The 24,162-nt window shown below is 37.9% G+C and overlaps 3 protein-coding genes across 6 annotated transcripts in view; 2 read left to right on the forward strand and 1 right to left on the reverse strand.

The window, feature by feature from the left end:
* Window positions 1-15,026, forward strand: part of cep104 (centrosomal protein 104) — a 32,010-nt gene extending 16,984 nt beyond the window's left edge. Inside the window, exons 12-22 of one of the 3 annotated variants that reach the window (XM_056261095.1) lie at window positions 1,660-1,833; window positions 5,854-6,030; window positions 8,482-8,682; window positions 8,800-8,895; window positions 10,142-10,202; window positions 11,167-11,245; window positions 11,563-11,671; window positions 11,770-11,908; window positions 12,403-12,470; window positions 13,732-13,822; window positions 14,117-15,026. In XM_056261095.1, coding sequence (XP_056117070.1) covers window positions 1,660-1,833; window positions 5,854-6,030; window positions 8,482-8,682; window positions 8,800-8,895; window positions 10,142-10,202; window positions 11,167-11,245; window positions 11,563-11,671; window positions 11,770-11,908; window positions 12,403-12,470; window positions 13,732-13,822; window positions 14,117-14,283 — 1,362 coding nt within the window. In that variant the 3' untranslated portion in view covers window positions 14,284-15,026. The remainder of the gene's footprint in view (window positions 1-1,659; window positions 1,834-5,853; window positions 6,031-8,481; window positions 8,683-8,799; window positions 8,896-10,141; window positions 10,203-11,166; window positions 11,246-11,562; window positions 11,672-11,769; window positions 11,909-12,402; window positions 12,471-13,731; window positions 13,823-14,116) is intronic. The other 2 variants (XM_056261097.1, XM_056261096.1) reach the window with 2 other exon arrangements.
* A 1,706-nt stretch (window positions 15,027-16,732) lies between these two features.
* Window positions 16,733-18,522, reverse strand: b3gnt7l (UDP-GlcNAc:betaGal beta-1,3-N-acetylglucosaminyltransferase 7, like). The gene has a single exon (XM_056261114.1). The coding sequence runs from the start codon at window positions 18,152-18,154 to the stop codon at window positions 16,889-16,891; it is 1,266 nt and encodes a 421-aa protein (XP_056117089.1). The 5' UTR covers window positions 18,155-18,522; the 3' UTR covers window positions 16,733-16,888.
* A 1,864-nt stretch (window positions 18,523-20,386) lies between these two features.
* Window positions 20,387-23,598, forward strand: cunh1orf174 (chromosome unknown C1orf174 homolog). Of its 2 annotated transcripts, XM_056261119.1 has the most exons (4): window positions 20,387-20,494; window positions 21,309-21,386; window positions 21,566-21,952; window positions 22,886-23,598. In XM_056261119.1, the coding sequence occupies exons 1-4, from the start codon at window positions 20,480-20,482 to the stop codon at window positions 22,985-22,987; spliced, it is 582 nt and encodes a 193-aa protein (XP_056117094.1). In that variant the 5' UTR covers window positions 20,387-20,479; the 3' UTR covers window positions 22,988-23,598. The 2 variants fall into 2 exon arrangements, with proteins under 2 accessions (XP_056117094.1, XP_056117095.1); XM_056261120.1 differs by lacking the exon at window positions 21,309-21,386 and having other exon boundaries at window positions 20,465-20,494.
* Window positions 23,599-24,162: the final 564 nt, after the last annotated feature.

The following is a 24,162-nucleotide window of genomic DNA, read 5'->3' on the forward strand; positions in this document are numbered from 1 at the left end:
TCATAGTAAAAAATACTATTACATGGTGGATCATGGCAAATCATGCTAGCAATGTGATGAATCATGGTAAATCATGCTACAATCCTGGTAAATCATTCTAGAATGTGGTATATCATGGTAAATCATCCTATAACATGGGAAATCATGGTAAACTGTGGTAAATCATGCTAGATTCATGGTAAATCATACTGGAACATGGTAGATCATGAAAAATCACACTAAATTTGGTATATCATGGTAAATCATGCTAAAACATGGTCTATTCCATCTATGATGTCAATGTTTAAATGCTTGCTACATAAAACTTAATGTCTTTTGATGCTTTTGTGCTTAACGGCCTTAAAGGCCTTAACTGCTTGAACACCGCTAAATGCTGCTAGCAGCTTTAATTATTATTATTATTATTATAAAGTTCCCACCTCAATAAAAAGCTGTGAGCGAGCGCAGACAGGCACTTCTGCCTCATAATCTTAAAAAGCTATCTGTGAATAAACGTCATCGCCTTGTGGTGGTTTGGAATTCAAAGGGGAATCGGATATGCGTGTTTATCCAGATATCGGATATGTATCTGATTTAAAACCACATTTGGAAGTGGCTCAAATCGGATGCGAAAAAATCGAATCTCTTGTGGATTTTTGTGTTTACACGTGTAGATGTGAGTAAAAGATCGTATTTCTTTGTGCCAGTGTAAACCCAGCCCTTGGTGTGTAACTTTATTGGGAACTATAACAATTGTTTAAATTGAACACAATTACAATCTGACCCTTTCTGATACAAGTGAAGGGCTTGATTAAAATGAAAAACATTTAGACAGTCTACTAAAGAAAATATGTCATCACTCATGTGCCTTCTTAGAAAAATAACTTTTTACATAACTGGTAAATTCAAAATAGCAATCAAAATGAAAATATGAGGAACACAATGATGATTTTATAACTGTTTTTAATAAATATGCATGGACAAAACATTTAAATGCCATAGTCACAAAACCATAATCTTATTATGCAATTAAAGTTCACTCCCTAGGCCTTGGGCATTCTCAAAGCACATACATGTTTATGGTTTTGAGGTGACAGCTGTGTTTTACCTCCTGTCAGTCCTTGAATGAATCACTCACAGTAAAAGTCGTGGCCTTTCAGGGTTTCATTCTAAACAGTTTTAAATGGTTGTACTGAGAGTCTGAACAAGTGCCCGCTTTTGGACACATTCCAGTGACCCTCTCCCCGTGGTTATTTAGTTAAACTAACACAGCACAGCATTTAACTGTGTGCTTTAGCTGACTTGTTGACGCTACCCTGCACCATGTGTTGTTGTAAAGGTCTCAGGCGGTTTCTCACACGGCTTCTGTGTGTATTTACACCTTAACTGAAATTCTGAGGGAAAATGGTTCCAGGTGGCTCTAAAATTAAACATGCAATGTTTCAAAATGTAATATTCAAGATTTTCTTTGGCTAGATGGTCATTTGTAATGGGTACACAGAGTTGCTTACGTTTAGAATCTCTTAAACTCTGTCATGGGAAGTAAACGTTTTTAAAATAAATAGGAAACCTGATTAAATAAATTACATAATATAATATGAAATGTGACAATATTGAAAATAAACCCTGCATGTGAATTAGTATGTAAAGTAACAACTGTCTGTTTGTGTCGCATTTTAGGTATTTCTTACATCTATGAATCTGCTTCGAATGATTCTGAGTGAGTTTATTCCCAACCATCAGCTTGGCAAATCTGAGATCAGTCACTGTGTGGAACAGACTTGGAATAATCTGCTCTTTAGGACCGGAGACTCAACCCTGAGACTCAGAACACTTGCTGTCACCTTCATACGGGTCAGTACAGACTTTTGAAATGCTTTATCTGTATTCTGTAGGGAAGTGACTCCTGCAGCTATTCAGGTCAATGGGTGTTGAAAGGTAAAATTCCACTGGAAAAATGTCTACTTACTGAGAATCTTCATTGATGAGTAGGAGTGGATACTGTCTGAAGGAATGTCATGCACTGGTGGCCTTGTAAAATGAACTCACCTGTAAACTGGAATTTAATAAATGTATTTGTGGTTTTCTCTAAGCGCGAATGGAGAACTTGTCTTTTACCGTAACCCTGCTGTGAGATTTCCTCATTTCAATCTACCATTTTTATCTGATAAAATTGTATAAACTAGCCTGGGTTTCCCCATACTGCCTTTGCGCAGCGCGATTTTATTCACGCTGCTAGGCAGTCTGGATACCATGGACCAAATTTTCGCCTCAGTGAGGGGACCAATCACAGAACGGGGAGGGAGCAGCAAGACGATGACGACGTCTATGCGACACACCGAAGCAGTTTGTTTATACCTATGGATCAAACATGGCAGCAGACGCGAAGTAACCTTTCGATGCAGCCTTAGATATTGTTCTAAGTAGTTTAGAACGCAAATAAATCTCTGACCCATCGTCTTCTTCCTCGTCTAATTTCTTTCGCTCTACATACGTCATCTGGTATAATTGAAACGATTGGCTATGAGCTACGTACAGGCGCATTTGATAAACATTCGTAGCACCCAATAAACGGCTCTGGGCATTCGTAAACCACGCCTCAAATACGAGAAAATGAACATGTGGTTCCCAGACCATGTCTCAATGTCATTTGAGACGTGGTCTGACGTTAGCCAGGCTATGTATAAACAGGTCTGGCCTCTAAACGTCTCAAAAACTCTTAAAGATAGTTTTATGGCTTTCCATCCAAGTTTATTAGCTTTACGGTCTTCCTCATTCTATAGTACAAAATTTGACAGTGTGAAGGACTTTTTAATTAATCATATCTAACATTAATTTTTCTTGCAGGATTAACAATTATATGCTTTTAATGTTTTCAAACACTTTGGTCAAAGTCAGTCAGTGTGTGTCTGAATCATCTCCGAATATAACAAAAGGAGAAACGAAACTAGGCAGATATCTAGATTTATAAACTCATGATTTTGAGTAATCAAGAAGTCCAGTTTGCTTCTGCCTAGTAACAGAAGGGTTTGCTCGCTGGATTATACATATGAAGAGCCAATCATATTGTAGGGAAATGATGTAATGAATCATGTCACCTTTGCCATGCTCCTATTCTATAAAATCTGTTGTATTCTTTTTGCTGGAGGGATTCTTTCTGAAATTGGTCTGAGATCCTCCGGCCGTGATTTAAAGGATATTGAAAGGCATTGTCTGGAGTCTGTCTAGTAAATGCTGCGCAGCAGGTTATAGGACACTAGAGATCTTGTTCCCGAGTACTAGTGTAAAAAGGGACGAGACGTCTGACTCGAAGCCAGTTCAGTTGTCGACTGTAGACACAGTGCTAGAGTATACATATTAGAGCACCGTCCTTCGGATGAGACGTTAAACTGAGGCCCGGACTCTCTGTGGTCATTAAAAATCCAATGGCACTTCTCGTAAAAGAGTAGGGGTGTAACCCCGGTGCCCTGGCCACATTCCACCCATTGGCCCTTGCCAATCATGGCCTCCAAATAATCCCCATCCACTCAATTGGCTCTATCACTCTCTCTTCTCTCCACCTATAGCTGGTGTGTGGTGAGCGCATTGGCGCCGTTGTTCTGTGGCTGCCGTCACATCATCCAAGTGGATGCTGCACACTGGTGTTGGTTGAGGAGAGAACCCCTGATATGATTGTAAAGCGCTTTGGGTGTACAGTAGTACATATGAAAGCGCTATATATAAATGCCTCATTAATTCATTAAGTGTCAACTGTAGACGCTTGTGTGTCGACTAGAGACGCCCCAGGTAAACTTAAGTCAGGTTTTCTACCACAACAGGTATAGCTGTGCATTTAAAATTGTATTTGTGTAAAATGGAACAAAAATATTGAAATATTGCATTGGGTGGCATGTCTAAAATTATCATCCAAAAAATGCTCTCTAGGATGGGAAAAAGTTACAAAAAGTTGTAAATTATGGTTCATTGTTTCATCGTTTTTAATGTACTTTAAAAGATTTTCGATTTTGTCTGATAAAAAAAGTATTTGTCTTTTTTTAAATGTAATGCTTAAGTCTAATTGTTTAGTCCTTCATGTAGTCAATTACACAATTTGTTATGCATACTACACATAGACACTCGATTATGCAAAACCTGCTGTATCTCCATTATCACTGTTCATGTAAATGTAATTAGCATATTATTATTTAGCCACTAACAGTTAACAGATACAATTGTACACAGATGGATATGACAAGCTGGCGCTGCAGAATGCTTTCCAGGTAGATCGACTTGTTGTTCAGGTATAGATCATGTGAGGCAATCCTGAACTAGTTTATCTTGTCACAGTCATTATGTTCTATCTGATAAGGGTGGGGGATATTTCGTTTTCTTGTGAAACTGAAGATGTTTTACCTTTTTGTTGTTCATTAAAATAAAATAAGCAATCCATTTAGCATTAAAATAAAACAGTGTTTAAGTGACAAAATATTTCTTGTTTGGAAATTACTTTTCAGAGGATTGTTGGTTTCTTCTGATTTGGCCAAGCATGATTATTTCTTTTTTTGTGTTCTCATGACCACAATTAATTATCTCTCTCTTAAACAAAAAAAGACAAAATAAATCTTTGGTCACATCATTTAATTGTCGTCTTTCGAAAATCATGCTGTAACCTAAACCACGTAAAAGTACTGGTCCCTCAAGTTGTCTGGCAATGAAAGGAACCATGTGTTTAGTGTTTAGTGTTCCATCACTTACTGACTCTGATTTGTTTTGGTTGTTGATGAACAGGTTATGTCTCTGTCAGGATTTAGAAAAACTTCATTGTACTTCGGACATTCCAAGCATTCCATGTGGGTGTGCTTGACTATGTGACAAAGTTTAGAAGAGTGTAACATTATACAAACTAAATAAATCTGAAATTATTAAGTAATGTGATCACCAATGGGAATAAAGACAATGGAGTTCACATATTCCTCTTGTGTCTGATTCTGTAATCCAGATTAGGCAAGTCAGAGGGGCAGTTAATATTAACTGTGAGCAATTTTCCTATACTGTATGATTTGTCAAAAAAAAAAGTTGTCCAGAAAATCTCACAAGTGTCATGAGGGTGCAGATAAACAAACCCAAAAGCAGACTCAATGCTCTACACACAATTTATTAAAGACAAATCAGAAAACAAAACCCACAAGGGGGCAAAACAAGACTAGAGGCAACAAGACAAAGACTAGATAATAAATAAAGACTAGATAATGACTGAAGACTAGAACAAAAGAAACAAACAGCTGAGATTGAGATTCAGACAAAGTACTCACAAAGAGTTACACGCATTAGTTGACAATGTACCGACACAGGACAGCAAACACAAGGGGATTAAATAGGGAGACACTAATGACAAGAACAGGTGAAACTGACTAGACAATAATGACAAGACGAGGATAACAAGGGGGCGGGGTTACGTTACGAGACAACACAACCACATGGCCCAAACAACAGGCCATGCGCTTGTACACAAAACATGGTTCTGACATGATCCTGCCACAAGACTAGGAAAATCAAGAACATGATGGCAGAATCATGACAACAAGTCTTGGGAAAGTTTGATTCATCCATTGACATCTTGTTCATGATACAGTTTGATGCAAGATGATACACTTTCCTCTCCAGAATATTAATTTTAAGCAGCAACAGAGACACTGTTAACCTCAAGCAGTAAAATGACCTCCAGAAATAAAAAATAGAATAAAAAATGTTTTATAAAAAAAACAGTATATATATGTGTGTGTACTCATTTTTTACACTAAGCAGACTGGCTTTGATTGCAATACCTTTTTGAGGATTTATAAATACGTAAGAAAGAGTTTGTGTTCTGTAACTTCAATGTTGTTGTGTTTGCAGGAAATGGCTTCATTTAAAGAGGTGAGAGCTCTGCAGATGGTTCCTTTGGAGCTTGTCAAGCCCATGCAGAGCAGTGTACCCGCTAGACTGGCGCTGAGCAGACTGGAACTGTTGGAGAAGCTTCTAGAACAGCTGGGCACCAAGAATTCTGGCTTCACCCTCGACAACGTCATGCGGGTACTGGCCTAACTTCCCCTCTCTCTGAGGAAATGATCTCACTGGGTGTCAACCCAATGGCCCTCTGCTCAGTCAAGCTATGTGCTTAAGTTTTAAAGCTTAAAAAAATCTTCTTTAAAGTAGTAGCTTAAAAACTGCAAATGGCTAGTTAGATTTATCGGCCACATGATACATGAACAACTATGTGCTAGTCTGAGACCACACACCCACTGGCTTTATGTGCCAGCTGTGGTATGAATGTTTGTATTCGGGTGCATGTACAAACCTTAACTGTAAGGTTTGCCTCTAAGAGCACAAAGATATTTGATATTTGGGTTTTTGTGGCCAAAATATCACAAATTTACCTTTCTGTTGCGATCTAAAGGTTAATTTCATTCTCACAATTCTCACAGCTATCATTAAGATTCTTGAGGGTTTCATTAGACTGAAACAAAGTGGCCTTTGTAGAGCAGAGTGGGTGTATTCTACCCTATGTAATGTCTGTTACGCACAAGGGCTGTTCTGACAGCCAGTTGCATATCCATGGCATAGTTTATGAGATTTTTCCAAGCACTTTCTCATTCTCTCTCTGTCCCAGCAGTTAGAATTGCAAAGCTGTTTATCTGTTACATTTTGTACTTCCTTATTTCCTTCAGGGTCTCAGTTACAGAGAGAGTATTCTCTTTTAAATTGTTTTTATTTTGGGATTTGTGCAGCCTAAAGTATATTTGCAGTGCAAACTTGTGGCACTACTGCAATAGAGACTGTGAAATTTCACAAGGATCTGCAGTGTGCACTGTGAGGTTTCTGTCTGTGTTTCAGTTGGGCTTTGTTGTATTAAAACAACGGCTACTGATTTTGTGTTGGCTTGGAAATGTGCCCAGGTGGCCTAAAGTCTCATTTTCCTCCACATGGTAAAAAGTTAGGAGGGTAAGGGTTATATCATATAATTTATTGGCAAAAGTTATATATATAAATATATATATCACATATATTATGATATTGTTTTTTTGGGGTTCTTTTTATTAAGACAAAAATAGTGTCAAATTTTAACATGGGCCATTTATTGTTACCTGCCATAACATGATAATAATTATCAGCTTATTTATATCGGCCAGAATTTTAATATTGTTGCATCCCTATTCCCTATAAAATAATTTATGGACTGGATATATTAAAGGGGTAGTTAACCTAAAAAACAGAATTCTCATAATTTATTTGCCTTCATGTTGTTTCAAACCTGTATGACTTTTTTTTATATATATATAAAAGCAGTTATATAACTTCAAAAGACTTGTATGGACCTCTTATGGATTTAAAAAAAAACTTTTTGGAGCTGGACAGATGCTGGTCACTGTGTATGCTTTTGTTGTATAGGAAAAAAGCAGGTTATATTTTCTATAGACAAGTCATACAGGTTTGGAACAACCTAAAGAGGAGTAAAATATGACTTTTTTTGTAAACTATTTCATACTATTTCAAAAACCAACAATGAATCAGCTCCCAAATGTCTTTTAAATATTTATTGGATCTGTCTGTTAGTATGGCCCTTTTCATTGGTGATCTCCCACAAAATGGGTTGCTGTAGGTTACACGCAGGGATGGCTGCTAAATGCCTTCTGCCTGCTGGTTTCCTGGGAGATGAGATGGGCTTCAGGGCACAGCAGAGAGGCGATTGAGTTTCCTTTAATTAAAATGAGAGATCCAGAGCCTGGGAGCACATGAATGGGATCTGTGTATGGAAAAGGGGAGAGAGAAAAGTGAGAGACAAATATTTTTAATATAATAACTGGAGTTCATATACAGTCTTTGCTTCACACATTGTAAAACATATCTAGGGAATATTGTATGTTTATTTTTTTCAGTATTTTAAACATTGGTTGATTTGTTCTTGTTGTCATACACTAGTCATACGCTACCGTTCAAAAGTTTAGGGTAGGTACGATAAAAAAAAAGAAGTCTTTTATGCTATCCAAAGCTACCGGTACATTTATTTTATTAAAAAATACAGTAAAAACAGTAACATAAGAAATATTACCATTAAATATAAAAGTTTTCTATTTTTATAATATTTATTCCTGTGATGGCAATGCAGCATTTATAAATGATCCTTCAGATATCATTCCAAGGAAAAAAAAAAAAATCATAGTATTATCAAAGTTGAAAACATAATATAATATTAATAGTTTTTTGAAAACTTTAATATATATATTTTAGGATTCTTTGAATATAAAGTTCAAAAGAACTGCATTTATTTGAAAGAGATTTTTGTGTAACAATGTAAAAAGTCTTTTAATGATCAATTTTACACATTCTTGCTGAATAAAGTTATTAATTTCTTTCTTTCAAACAAACAAACATTCTTACTGGCCCCAAACTTTTCAAAGGTAGTGTATCTATTCTACAATTACTTTCTTATACTTAAATGAATTATTCATTAAATATATTTGTGTGTGATGTATGTTGTGTTAGTTTCTGTCAGGTGGATTAGAGCACAGCGCTGCCTCAGTGCGTGAACTCTCTGTGAGAGTTGTCCAGGATATGTACCGTCGTCACGGTAAAGCGGTTTTGAATTATCTTCCACCTGATGACACCAGCACACGTAAAAACGTCCTCTACAAGAACCTTTTCGACTCGTTTACCAAGTTAGACGGAAACAACAAAAATATGCAGGTAAAACTGGTCTGGAGAGCATTATTAGCCTTGAGTTTCATCATTTCAAAGCTTAGAATGTTTGTACGTGGGGATACTGCATTCGGTTTGAATAGTCTCTCTCTGTCTTTACTTCAGAAGACAAAAAAAGTGTCCGAACTGGAAGATGGTGAGAGAGAGAAAGAGGAAATCAGGAGTTTACAGGAGCAGCTTGCAGTGCTGAAGGAGATCAGTGTAGGTATAGTAGTCAAAGGTGGCCTAATCTATCTCTTCTGTTTTGTTTTTAATGCTCTCACACAAAATGGCCTTTTTTATACCTGGCATTAAAGGTGAAGTATGCAAGATTTTTTCCAAATGTGAGAATACATTCTCTTAACCCAGTTTATTGTTCATTGACCACTATTAGTATTCCATTCATGGGTTTATCGCCCCCAAATGTCTAAGCGTAGAGCCCTCCAGGCACCATCAAAACATTGAGAGCGATCTGCTCAGATCTGTTAGTCTCTGTCCAGCTCAATATATAGTGACATTTTGGCTGTGGCTACTCTAGCAGGCGAAGCCACGGGGTGTTTAGCTGGTGTGGGATCATTGCTTAGTACGCATTAGATGGGAAAAGACAGCTTCGGTTACAGAAGTGCAAGCCAAAATTCATTGCATTTTAGATTAAACACGTCAATAACACGTCAAAGCGAATGAGACAGGAATAGCTGCAGGTTGTAGAAGGTGTGCCGAAAGGTAGGGGCATGCTGAAAGATACACAATGCTACAACAGAAACTAACCCCTAACCCTACCCCAAACCCAACAGCTGCTTTCGCGACTAGTTTTAAAGACCTTTCGGCACACCTCTACCGATCGCCATGCCTATTACTCTGACCTGCAGATATCCACACTTAAAGCGAATGGGTCATCATTATGATGCTACAGGGTACAGTGGACGCTTCAGTACCGGCATAGAGCATCATCATGCGCTCGTTCAGAAAGACAAAATGTACCATTTTATAATGTTTACTTGCACCTGGTGCAGATACGTTGTATGGGTTTATTATCAAGCAAGACGCTTGTGTTCGCTCTAGACAGTGTTAGCCTACTCAATTGCTCACTCATGAAACATAGCAACACAGTTAAAAGTATTCCTAATATTTAACCTTTTATTAAAAGTACCCCATTTTTACCTGTTGAGACATGCCTTCACAAGCACCTTTAAGAGCTGTATTTGTGATATTTGAGTTGGGGGAGGCACAACGCGCGAAAGGCGCATTTGCAAGGTTGTTTTAAAATATGGTTTATTTTTGTAATTTCGCCTAGTGTTGCAGAAACTACATACTTCACCTTTAACATTTCCGTATCTGGAAGTTCTTTAGCTGGTTTGCTTGTGCACCTTGGGCTCATTGGCTGAAGAGTGCAATGAGCCCATTTGGCCATCAGATGTACAAAAAGATAAATCCATAAGTGCATTAAAGATGTGAATCTGTGTTTTAGGAGAAAGGAAAGGAAAATTCCAAATCACCTGAGAAAAAAACTGAGAAGGCAGCCAAATCAGGTGTGTGTAAACTGATGTGTGTGCATGCTGCTGAGTGCATGATGTAACTGTCTTTGTGATGTGTTGTAGTAAAGATCAATTAATAACATCTATTTAATTGCAGCAAACACTGCAAATCATGCACAAGCTAGTCTTCCCACCATCCATCTTGATTTTTTTCTTAATGTTTTTGTTTTGAGGCTTAGCAGCAGGAATGTGTCGCTACGTTAAAGAGTGAGGATCAGACCATCATTCTTACTTATAGTCTGTCTGAATGCTCAATTCTGAATGACTGGAAGGTGTGCAACAAAACCGTTTAATGCACAGGTAGTTCCAAGTCAGTTTTATCCCCGTTCTATATTACCTCGCTGTTTTCATTGAAGCACACACACACATACATCACTCGCGCTGTTATCATTGAAACACACACACACACACGCACTCAGAGATTGCGCTGCGCACAAACAGAAACATTGAGGAGCACAGAAACTTCAACACTGATATTGCTGAATCACTAATTATTTTTTACATGTTATTGTACATTTATAACTAAAACTATTAAAAATGTGTTAATTAAAATAAAGCTGAAATAAAAGAAATAAATAAAACCTTAAACTTAACCGTAGAAATGTTGGCAGCTAGCTTTGGCAACTAACTGAAATAAAAGTTGAAGTACTAAAATAAATAATACTCATAACAAAATTACTCAAAATTACTTAAAATAATAAGAATAAAAGCTAATATTTAGTAAAATATTATTAAATACTATAAGTGTATATAAATAATACTAAACTAACACGTCATCACTGCAATCCTCGAACGGTGAAGTCAATCTGGGCTGCGTTTCTCAAAAGCACTGTGAGCTGAGTTGATCGTAGAGACCATTGTTGGCAGTGGTTCTACGATCTACTTAGGCCTACGATGCTTTTAAGAAACGCAGCCCTGAACTGAATGTGAGGGTTAAATATGTTCCTCTATGTTTCAGCAGTTGTTAAGAAGGTAAACCAGTCTGTCCCTGCTGATGCGAAAGACAGCCAATCATCTGCAGCTAACTACTTAGACAAGTGAGCACCTCTTGTCACTTCTTTGTTGATTCTCAACTGAGCAGTCTAATTCTCCCAGTCAGTGGAATATCCATTTACACAGAGTCTCTGGTTTAGTAGCGCTTTGCAAATGTCAAGTCTTTGTCTTTTATAGTTATTATAAATGTACAATTATAATCTCACCAAGACATCTGGAAAATGATAGCATAATGTGCAGTGCTAATGGGCTCTCATTTAATCAGTCTGTCTTTATACTGCTGGGAAAGAGTCTTAATAGCATGGCGAGTGAGAAATGAAAGATCAGATCAGAGTTGATGCTGGTGCTGTTTTGTGTGTAGTCTGTGTATTTTCTGTGGGGAGAGAGATGCGTCATTCACTGAGGACGGGCTCGACCTGCACTACTGGAAACACTGCCCGATGCTGCAGCGCTGCCTTCAGTGCAGACAGGTACACACACACACACACACACACAATCATTTCTTATTGGTTGAACTACTTCTCACTGTCCAGAGTGTGTTAATGTAGTATGTTTGTGTGTTTGTTAGGTAGTGGAGATTGCGAGCCTGACAGAGCACTTGCTGACAGAGTGTGAGCGGAGAGCAGATTTCACCCAGTGTCCTCTCTGCTGCGAAGCCCTTCCCCGAGATAAGCTAACTGAGCACGCTCAGAGCACTGCATGCAATCGTGAGTCCTTTGTGTGGATGCACATTGTTTTTACTTCATGCTCATCAAGAAACCACACTCAGTTCTTTTACAAATGTGTCTCCAGGGTCCAAAACTAACATTGGGCAGGTGAATTGATGTAATGCCCGTAAATATTTCTTACTGGCCATGGAATGGAGTGTTTTTATAAAACAATTTGTTGTTTTCCTTGCATATTGTGATAAACAGTCCAGCTTATTGAGTCAGTCGCCACATTAAATACTAGATGCTTCTCCTCTCTTGTCGAACACAAACATGCTTTTTAACCCTCATATTTTCTTTTTGGCAGCTTGGCGAGAGAAATATTTTACATGGCACGTCAAGGATTTTTTAAGAAAAAATGCTTTCCACTCAAGTGAAATATTTAAGATTTAAGATTTTTTTGACAGCCTGCTTTTTTTTTTGTGCTGTTTTGGGGAAAAGTAAGAACAGTTTTTGTTCCTGGTCATGGATTTATTCTTTTGTCTTTTTGTCAGCACCAGCTTCTGGAGAAAATTGTAATCACTGTCCTCTCTGCCATGAAAACTTCGCCTCGGGGGAGGAGGTGAGATCACACACAAACACAATCAGCTGTCATTTTTTGTTAAATCTAAATAACACTCTTATTACTTTATAAGAGTATTTAAACACAGGGTTCTTACAGTCATGCAAAATCTGAAAATATCATGCAAATCATATATGTATTTAATTTAAAATGTGTAGTCATTTTCAGGCCTGAAAAGTCACTGGAATTAATAAAACCAAGAACCATAAAACCATAATCTTTTATTGTATTGCAATTTAATTTCAGTTAATGAAAATCATTTTTAATAGTTTTAGTTAACACTGGTGCTGGGAATACATTAGTTGTCCTTGATTTATAAGAGCTCTTTTGTGCATTACTAACTCTTTTACAATGGCTAGAAAAACACATCATCCTATGGTCAAGTATTTTCATTCAATCTGAAATGACAGAAATAGCAGAACATCACAATATATAAAGATTTGAACAGGAAGATGTGTACATCATTTGTACAACATTTAAAGCATCGTGTTTCCTTCTTGAGCATCAGTGAATGTTTGCACCTTTTGTAATAGTTATGTTTGAGTCTCTCAATTGTCCTCGGTGTACAAAAGATACAAAATATTTCCAAATCATACGCAAAAGGTTTAAATATGCAAAAGATGCTGGAAAACTAAAGAATTTGCAGGACCTGGAGGATTTTTCTGAAGAACATTGGGCTGTTTAACTGTTTATGACAAACAAGTGACTCAAGAACAACCATCACAAAACAAAACAAAAAAAAACAGTCATGGATCATCCGGGTGACAACAAAGTTTTAAGAATCAAGCGTATGCAAACTTTTGAACGATGTCATTTTTATAAAAGAAATTTGTGGACTACATGTAAACTACATGTCTTTTATGTAAAATATCTTATTCAGGACAGTAGTAAATAAAAAAATAACATGAATTTGTATATTCACTCTTATTATGTAAAATATAATTAACACTTTGCAAAAAGCCCAAAATTATTCATACCAAGGTCATATTTTGAGTTAAAGTGCAAAAAAAAGTTTGACTTTGCCATCGATTATTGAGAAAGGGTATGAGAGAGGAAGAGAGAGAGAGAGGGAATATCTAAGGTTTGGGAATATAAGAACACTGGTATGAAATCAGGTCTGAAACCAACACCATAGGTACAGATTATTTACACAAGCACCCATGATGATTAAAGTGAGATTTACAGTGTCTCGCTCTCTCTCACACACATGCAGACATGCTCCTCATACAGCAATGTAACAGTGCATGTCTTGTGTGTGCAGGCCTGGAAATCTCACCTCATGGGACCGGAGGGTTGTAAACAGAACTCACGGAGGAGAGCGGTACAGCAGAGCACTCTCTCACACGCACAAGGTGATCATTCATCTCCTTTAGCCTCAATGAGACCTTAACAACACCACACTGTCCCATACAAGCCCCTACTGCCCCACATCGCTTCATAAATCACATATAGATCCAAACTGCCCCACGTGGCCTCCACAATGCCCCAATCTTACCACGTGCACTGGACTGTTCAGCATTTTATTATTTTGTTCTCGTCAAATTAAATATGGTGTTACTTTGGCTAAACTCTATGCAGCATCCCACAATGTTCCTCAACAACTAATGTACTCTGGTGTTTGTATTTCTCTTACTCTTTGCCCTCAGGAAAGACGGTCAGCACAGGTGTAGCTAGGACAGCAATGGTCATTTCTGAGTCCAAGGTTCAAGGGCTGGCACGAGGTAGTCGCATCCCCGCTCCTGCTTCCAGAAACAACAGACACATCAGAAACCCTCCAGGCAAGGCCTCTACCCTCCGACTACAACAGACGTGACGCAAAGATTGCATCCTAACTCTAGTAGTGTTGCTGGATGGAATCTAATGTAATGTAACACTCAAATCTACTTCATATCAGGATTCAAATAATGCATTATTGCACTCTTATTGCTGTACCGATTTAGGAATATTCCTATAAGACACAAATAACAATCAGCATCATTTTTCTGAGCACACGTTATATCAGTAACACCTCCTATACAATTTACCCACAACTGAATGTACAAAATCTGAAATATGCGTTGATGGCTTGTAAACAAATTGAGCAGAAACAGGTTAATGAGCTGGTATGCAGTTTGTGTTCTGCTCCGTTTACCTTTCCAGGTTGCTCACCTGGATTTTGTGTGGTCTATTTGAGAATTTTATTCTTGTATATTGTTTTATACTTGTTTGTTTAGTGTGTGTGTGTGTGTGTGTGTGTGTTTTATGTGAATATTTTGTGATTGTAGCACCTTGATATTTAATGGTTTTTTAAAGCATTACTAGCACCCCGGCCAAATAGCCTTTGAAAAAAATAATTTGGTTTCTGTCCACGAGATTTGGACTTTGGACAGATTCTCATTGTATTGGATTCGGATAATGCGCTTACATTCTCTGCGGCACTTGCCTTGAAAACAAACAAAAATGTTTCTCTTGAAAAGGCAGAGGCTAATTCAATTCTCATATCTGCTTTGATGCTGTTCAGAGAATCATGACATGGAACATAGATTGTGCCAATACATGAGACTAAAGAGCCAAGAGTGATGATGATGATACGTTTGGTCTTTGCATTTGCTTCAGTATTAGGCCTCGTTCTTGGCCTCGTTTGTTGTGCAAATTGTTTTGTCTGCTGTGTGTAAATCCCAGGGTATGATCTGTATCGAACTATTCTGTTGTATTTATTGTGTTAAAAAGTGAATTATTCGGTCCTGTCATGCTTATAAAATCATCGAGACTGAAGATATGGAACAAAATGAAAGACTGTCCAAGTGGAATAGGCTGATTCTGTGCCTGAAAATAAGCCATAATGTCACTTTTAAAAGTGAAGACTGAACACAAGTATGCAGTCTGAGTTTACCTATAGTCAAGGGACTTCAGGGATGGAATTTTTTTGCAAATGTACAACCCCAAAAGTTCTTTTTAAGAATGTTTTCTGATGGTCATGTCTGACATAATGCAGTGTCTGTAGCTCCTACCTTCACTTCTCAGACATGCATTATATAACTGACATACATCAACTCCTACAGACATGTTTCACTCATGTATAGAGGGATTACTGAGATGTCTAATATTTAAATATCAACTATTTATTGATTTAAATAAGTCAAACTAAGCAATTTTTTCGGAGTAGAGAAAGTTTTCTAAAAGTGATAACTCTATTTGTTGCACAGATAGCGGATGCATACCCAAATAGTATTCATTTTGCAATCATAAGTCTGAAATTTATATTATATATAGATAATATAGATTATAATGTTGGACTATCATAGGATATTTTTGCGTTTACTTTAATTTAGATTTATTTTAGTCTTAGTACCAGAATTAAGAAGCACAGCAGTTTTTGTCTCATAGTAAACTGGTTCCAGTCAGCAAATGATGAACTAATGTGTATTGTGAGTTCTTAAGGACATGATTGCGAATTTACCGGTCATTAGTCTGGCCACTTTCCCTGCATAGCTTTAATATTGTCTGTACAGACTGTCTGCACTTAGATGTGCAACAAGAGTTTGAAGACTTATACTGCTAATTTTAAGTGTAATATTGTTACCATATAAAAATTCTTTATTGTAATTTGAATTGTCACAACAACACATTAATTATACGCCCCTCAGCTCTTTGTGCATTGATATTAACGGAAGCTAATGTCGGCTTTGTAGCTTTATTTGTTTGAAGCCGTTTTAATAAATGTATTTGAATAAAGTTTTCACAATCTTTTTTTTTTTTATCTAAAAAAAATTCTCCACATATTTAGCTTTGTAAAAGTTATTTGATTGCCACACAAACACCAAAACACAATATGGCAAATGTTAGGTCGATGGTGTTGATTGAGTGTCATGGCCATGGGGTATTATTTACCCAATGATGCATTGCAGATCAATTTTTGATGGACTACCATAGAGAGCATTGCAATTAAATTACGTTGAATGAAGCCTAAGATTTTTGGCAAAAGCACAATAGGAGTGAACACTGACTTAAATTTCAGTCTGTTCCTCACACAACGCTCAAGGTTTGACTTCACACATAAAAACACTTTAATTAATCATACTTAGGCCTATATGGTGCTTAAAATCTACACTCCATTCTTTGTAAGGTTTCTGGTGAACTTCACAATTGACATACAAATTGTGTAGCCATATGGTATGTATTTAAAATTTACTTAGAAAAATAAATCTACCCTGAGCAACATTCAAGTGTGACAACTAGCCCCAGTTTTTTTAGAACAATATTTGATCCCTGTGACAAGATGGTGAATTGGAAGACGATAATAACTTGTGATTTATTACATTTGACAATTGATAACACAAGTAGTCGTCATCGTCGCTTAGAAAACTTACAAAAAGAAAGGTTAGATCTGCAAACACGCGTCATTTGAAAGATTATCTACTTTCTGTCTTTGTAAATAGCTAGTCTATTACGACGTGTCTGGCGCAGATCAAGTACTCGTTTTGTACAAGATTCCACATGCGCATCAGCTCCTGCGGGACGAGTTTGTGCACCACGATGAGGTTGCGGAAAAAGCACGGCTCCCGGTTCAGCGGCGTCACTTTGCGCTTTATGATCCCGAATGTCCTGAAGCCCAGATGCAGCTCGGGCACGATCTGCAGCTTCTGAAGGCACATGCCCAAAAACACATCATCAATGGGGTAAAGCTCCACGCTCTCCGAAACCACGAAGAGCCTGCGAGCCACCTGAGAGGACATTAGAAATCCTCCCCCACCCAAATAAGGTGGATAGCGCGTATCATACAACTCTTTGGGAATGAAATATTTACTCTGGTGGTTTCTGATCGGTTTAGCTTCAAAAATAGTATCCCCTACAATGAGGTTTTCCACCCTGTTCTCCTCCACCCTAAAGCCAATTAGTTCCACGAGGTTCTTGGTGTGGACAAACACATCATCGTCCCCTTTGAAGATGAAGGGAACCCCACTGCAGTAGATGTTGAACCACCTCAGAAAGTTCACCTCCTTTAAAGTGAGATTGAAGAAGGTGTCCATGAAGTCCCACTGCAAGATGTCCCCGTAAGTTCGGTCTTCATATTGGACCAGGGCTTGTAAATTTCGCCCGTCTTTGCCAGTGGCCGGAGTTCCTAAAAGAAACAGCGTTTTAATTTTCAAGCCCTGGATTTCTTGCTCCTTTCCCCAGGTCTGTCGCACGGCCTCTCGTCGGTCATGTTCTTCAATAACCGATTTGACCACGACAAGAACATCCACGTCACCGCTACACTTCTCGGGGTGATTCAGCAACATTGGGAAGTATCTGCAATGTCTGTGTAGGACAAATTCGCGGAACCTTGGGTTCAAACGACGAAACCAGGCTTGAGTCTTTATCGTGGAATTTTCACTACATTTGATTCTAGCCACGTCCCATTGTTTTGGCATGGGTTTTCCCACCTGCGCCAAGTCATTCCCGCGTGATTGAGATGCATTTCCAACGGCCTTTATGCTTTTTCTTTTGAATGACGAACATTTGGGTCCACACCATTTGTTTTTCACGTTGACATCTTTAATATTCGGGTCCACTGTTATTAATTTCTGAAGCATCAGTAAAGTGGCAAAAATCAAAGTAAGGCTCACCGCAGCTCTAAAATTCTTTTTCTTTCTACAAAAGAATTCCATTACGCACGCGCTCCTCGGAGAACAGTCTATTCGGGTGACCAGCGGATTCGTCATGATAAGATCATGTCACCGGTAATCAATTTCAGTGAATTTGTGTTAAAAAAGTGTTATAAAAATATTAAAAAATCAGCGAATAGTCCATAAAAAGGCATTTTGATTAAGCTGGAAAGGCTGTCAGCTCCACTTCTCTCCTGTCAGACTGTTTTTGTCTGTTGTCCCCTTCATATATTGTCGTAACAGGTCCTTCTCTTTTCAAGTTCCATCGTTGAACTGCTGAAAATGGGAGGCAGTCATCCTGTAAAACAATCCGTCTGCCCTCCTCTCCTCCACCTTCACGAGTCACGACACCTACCTGCTACTACAGGCTCTCTGGTTACACACGACAGCTGTGCAAGCGTAGAAAATGAGAGTCCCGACGAAGAATTCGAGCGTGGACTATTTACGTATTCAGTCTATGTAAATATTGGAGTTAAAGTAACTTGTTTTTTTAAAGGTTTTTGACCCCGTTTTCACATCCATCCCACAAGCACATTGGAAGATGCTTGAAGTTATCTTACCAAGCAGTTTGTTAGCACTAAACTTACTGAAATTATTTTAGTATTTAGCTCCCCCGTGTGGTTCAAAGCGATAGAGCCAAGGTATTTTTGTCAGCATTTGAAATAAATTGATAGCCTTACCAGATTTAAGTGTATTTACATTAGTTAGTTATATATTATTTCGGAATTATAAAATCCACAAACATGTCTTAAGAGCAATTTTTTTCTTCAATTAAAAGTGATACAATTTAGTATTTAATCTGTGTCCTAAAATGCTTGCTACTGCTCCAATAAGCCCCATTCAGCTTAAAGGGATAGTTCACCAAAAAAATTAAATTGCCCCATGATTTACTCACCCTCAAGCCATTATAGGTGTATATGACTTCCTTCTTTCAGATCAATACAATCGGAGATATATTAAAAAATCCCTGGCTCTTCCAAGCTTTATAATGACAGTGAGTGGAGGACGAGATTTTGAAGCCCAAAAAAGTGCATCCATCCATCATAAAATTATTCACACGGACCACGGCTCTAAGGGTTAATAAAGGCCTTCTGAAGTGGTGCGTTTGTGTAAGAAAAATATAAATGTAAAACTTTATAAACTAATTCCGACAGATGGGCGTACGCATCAATTTACAAGAAAGAGCAACCCCTGACTTGACGCATGATGTATTGACGAACGCTGAAGCGCAGACTCAGAGGATAGAGCAAAACAAAACACCAGTCACGAATTAGAAGTATAAAACGAGAATTTTTAAGAGAAATGTCAGAGGATTTTAAGTTTGTTTTCTAGCCCTATTTGTTTGAACGGAATTTGTTGAGAGGCGTCAAAGCTATCCTACATTGCATCAGGGGTTACTCTTTAGGCGTAAGTCAACTTGCATCTGCCGAAAGCTAGTTATTTTAGTTTTTAAAGTTTTAAATATAGATATTTTTCTTACAAAAACCCATTGCTTTGCTTCCTGAAGGCCTTTATTAATCCCCTGGAGCTGTATGGATTACTTTTATGATGGATGAATGAACTTTTCAGCAGGGTTCCATGCAGCCACATATAGCTTAAAGATTTTGAAGCCTGTTAATATAAAACAAATACACACACGGCATGCAGTATTTATTGTTGCTATAAAACTCAGGGCAGGGGTTGATATTAGGCTACCTACAAAATGTTACCACTCCTTTTTTCTTTCGAATAGGCATATATAGCCTATATAGGATATATATATATAGGCATATGCTTAACGTTCTCATTTGCCAGTGAATTCTCCATGTGAGATCAGTTAGGCCTAAATGTTGAAGCTTGTCAATAGTGATGTCCACTATGATGATGTCAGGCAGTAGGCATATTAAACAATTTTCAGAATGACAACCTTTGAGGAAATTATTTAATGACTGTCACAAGGCCTAATAGCTACACTACAGTGTCAAATATTGTAATACAAACTGCGCAATAATTCTCTAACGGATGTGTCATCAGTAGAGGCTGGTCCTAATATTATATTCACGTCATATTAAGTCACAATCACAATACAGTGTATGACTCATTCGACAAATTTCTACGATGATTTAACTTGCCAATTGCCATCCCATGTAGCCTACTTTTAATCGCTTTCACTAGGTCTATAACGGCAAACTAAACTGCAGTATTCTGTACAAACAGACTACGCAGCTACTAATTGATGGATATTAGCCGCAGCCTCAGAAAAGCCTGTAATACAATTTTCAACACCCATCTCGTGATTCTGTGTAGTGTAGATTATCGGAATTGGGCGGGGCTTCAGCGGTCACCGGAGATAAACACTCGCAGGACTCCAGTCCACATCAGTTTTGGACGCTTAAACTTTCAATGAGGGCAAAGCAGGTAAGATAACATAATTCAGAACTTTTGCTTTTAAGCAGTTCTTTTCTGTAGTAAGAACGTGTACAATCAGTTTCGAGTCTATGCAGTTTCGACTTGTGCAGTTTACAATCAGCTTTTAGTGTGAAATGTAATTTACTAAAATAACGTTCACAGTTTTGGCGCGCAGACTAAGGTGGAGCACGCGCTTTGAATTTAAGTATGATAATCAAGTTGTTTTTTATGGGTGGCTTTTTTTGTTAAAAGCAAATTTATCCGCGAGACATTCCCACCACTAGTTTTTGAGTCACCAATGAGTCGAATCTTTTGAATCAGTTCAGTAGAAAGATCCGTTTAAGGAATTAATACAGTGACCCATCGTTGCAAGTAGACGTCGACCGGTGCGTGTTGTTCTTTTTGTGTTATGGTGAGAGTCATAAATTGTTTCACTAAGGTCGTTTTAACTGCATGGTCATCCTTTTTTGTACATGTCCCTTTGCCTTTCTCTCCCTGATACGAACTGGACTGATTCACTGATTCATTCAGTTTTGTCCCAGTTCATTCAGTTTGGTCACGAACAAGATGATTCGTTTATTTATTTCGTTCATGAATGTCTTGTTTATTGAGGTGCTTATTCGTTGTGATATGGTGATGTTGGTCTTTAAAGACTGGAGAGAAGAAAAATACATCACTGAACAAAAAGTAGGACTATCTGTGCATGGAAGTGAACGAAAAAGATGTTTACTCAAATGTTCGTTCAAACGAAACGCTAGTTATATTTCGTTAGTGACGGCGAGGCGGATGCATTATTGAAGTCCTTGCTATTGTCTTGTTCCAGACTGTCGTTGGGAGCCACAGACCGCATGTGTGCGGTGCTGTCTCTTTAAACCCGCCCGGTGTGAAAAGTTCAGTCAAGGTCAGTGTCAGTGTCTACCCAACCATCTCCTCCTCCCCACAGTTTCCGTCTGTCGGCTACAGTAAAGCGCTAACGTTATATTATGTAACAAGCTTTCTCACGATGTCTCAACCACGTCTAAAACCGGGCTAATACTGTATTCATTTAACATACGTTTACTATTGGTCTTTTATTCGCAGAGGGCGGTGAGGAGGAGAGTTCTGCGCGGTTTGGTGCAGAGATCAGCGTCTGTTATCGCGAGCGCAGCGCGGCAGATGGCTGGCGACGGCGGCGAGGCCAAACGCCTCCCAAAGAGACCGTTTCACGGTGAAGTAGAGGAGAACTCCAGCGCGAACATTGATCAAACCGTCAAGATTCGGCCCGGGAAAAAGACTCCGGGTGAACGGCGCGGTAAAGAGAACTCTACCGTCAAGTGTACGGGTCTGACAAGCGGCTCTGCAGAGGTGAAGATGGACCAGACCGTTCACAGTCCCCAGACGCGAGAGGACCCGAGCATTTTCTTCGACGAGGACAGCAATCACATTTTCCCAGTGGAGCAGTTTTTTGGGAACCTGGATGTTGTTCAGGTAAGCTAACCTTAAACCGATTCAGAACGTTTTATTATGATTGGGAATCAGCAGAAATGCAGAGAAATAGCGCTGGATTTAAACTGAATTTAATTTCGCCTCAAACATCCGTGGCCAGCATTTACGTTTGATGGGTCTAAAAGAGTTCATATTTTACAAATATAAAGTCAAGTAAAAACCGTCTTGATTTAATGTGAACAATTTTACGTGGCTGGTGAAAATTGTCACGTGACCAGAGTTTGACGTCTGTGACTGTGTAGAAGCTCTGTAAAAGGAAGCGTGTAGTACAACGAAACGGTTGATATAATAAAACAAAGTGTGTTCACATTTCTAATTCTTAATGTATAGGTGCTCTGTCTGATATAAATCATGTTCAAAATACAATACATGTGAATATTAAAGGAGAAAAAATGGGAAAATAAATATAAAGTTGTAAAAAGTCTATCTATCTGTCTGTCTCTCTATTTGTCTAAATTATTACTTCCCTCTCCCCAACAATTGCCAGATAGTAACTTTTTTATATATATAAAACCTATTATACAATATTTTATAGTTTTCACATGTGCTGACTTAACTGAGAAAAGATTGGAATTAAATGGGTTAAATATCAGTTGAGGAGGGCCCATGCAGGATGTGAACTTTAATTTCCCTTTGCCCCAGTAACATAACTCTGGTCTAAGTTAAGCTTTCCAGATAAATAACATGCAGCCAGATGGCTTTGTTTGCGCACAGTAATCCTGAAAAATTGAGGTTAATACAACACCATGTAGGATTATTTGAGTGAAGGTCTGTGAATTCTCAATTGGGTGTCAAAACGCATCAGGTGTTGGGTTGATTTCATAATGAATACACTCAATAGCCAGCTGTCATTAATACAATTTTAATGTCTTAATATGGCTTTGTTTTAAAACATTCTGACCTGATTTGTTTCAGGATTACCCACGCAGAACCCCAGGAAGCAAGAGAATGAGTCGGAGAGAGTACAGGAGCATGCATTACTATGCCAAAGAGGACAGTGAAGATGAGCATCTATGAGCACACGATCCCTATCCCTCTGAAACTGTATCAAACTGTCTGCCACAGTTTTGACCTGAAGCCTGCAAGAGTTCGACTGACCTGGGAGGAGTTTTACAGTATGCTGGTAAAATGGACTTGATTGTTTTAAAGCAAGCTATTTTATTCCAAGATCCTTCTCAATTATAATGTTTGAGCTACACTGAGATGCACTGCGTTGATTTATCAGTAATGTGTTCTTACAAAATTTTAATGAGGTACGTTATCAATGGCAAAAATGTTAGTACATCCGTAATTATAAACTTCAGACCATTATACGTGTGCTGCATTAATGGAATGTACAGTAAGAGGGTTTTGTGCTAGACTTAAGGCTAAAATGATCATGTGATTGGGGCTTGTGCTGAAAGAAAGTTATATAATATATGGAAAAGTCTCTTGACACAGTGTACCATAATGGTTGATCTGGCAGCACTGACCAGCACACTGGGTTTTCTACCACTAGTCCTTACTAGGCTTTAAAAAAAAATCAACAAACATAATGTTATCAGAGTCAAGTGCCTCCAGTTTGCTATTCAGACTTTGAAACATTCTGAATTTGGCACTTTTAAACATTCTCTGTTGAGAATGAATAGGTTTGTTTTGGAAAAAACTCTTTATATTTCAGATATGGTGCTGTATAATTGAAAATTAAAGCATGTTATAATTTTTTTGACAATGTTTTTGATATGCTAATGATGTAAAGTTTTTTTTAAACATTTTTTTATTGAATAGTATCTCAAATTAAGAGGGTTTTATTGTAAGATATGAAAAGTTGTAATTTTTAACCAATCAAGCTCTTTTTCGCATGTTGCTTCCACTAGGAATTTGTCTGTATATGAAGATATTTGTATCTTATTTGACTGGATTTGCACTAACTTCACTAGTAGCTCAAAGATGTAACAATTTAATATGTAGTTTCTTTGCTACTATGTACAAATTGCCTGAGGTAAAAATTGTGATTTGAAGTTTATATTTTTCTATTGAAGTGAAAAATTCAAAAAATTAATTTTTGTTGCCAAATACCTTGTATGTACATGACATTATCAAATCTTCAGTGTATTATCATACGAAAGTACAATACTCCGTCCAGAGAAAATAAACCTCATGAATGACTTTGGAAAAATGACTTTTGATATGCATGTGCAATCGTATTATTT

Source organism: Rhinichthys klamathensis, unplaced genomic scaffold (genome assembly GCF_029890125.1).
Source record: "Rhinichthys klamathensis goyatoka isolate OS25496 unplaced genomic scaffold, OSU_Roscu_1.1 h1tg000180l_1, whole genome shotgun sequence".
In the NCBI taxonomy this organism is placed as follows: domain Eukaryota; kingdom Metazoa; phylum Chordata; class Actinopteri; order Cypriniformes; family Leuciscidae; genus Rhinichthys; species Rhinichthys klamathensis.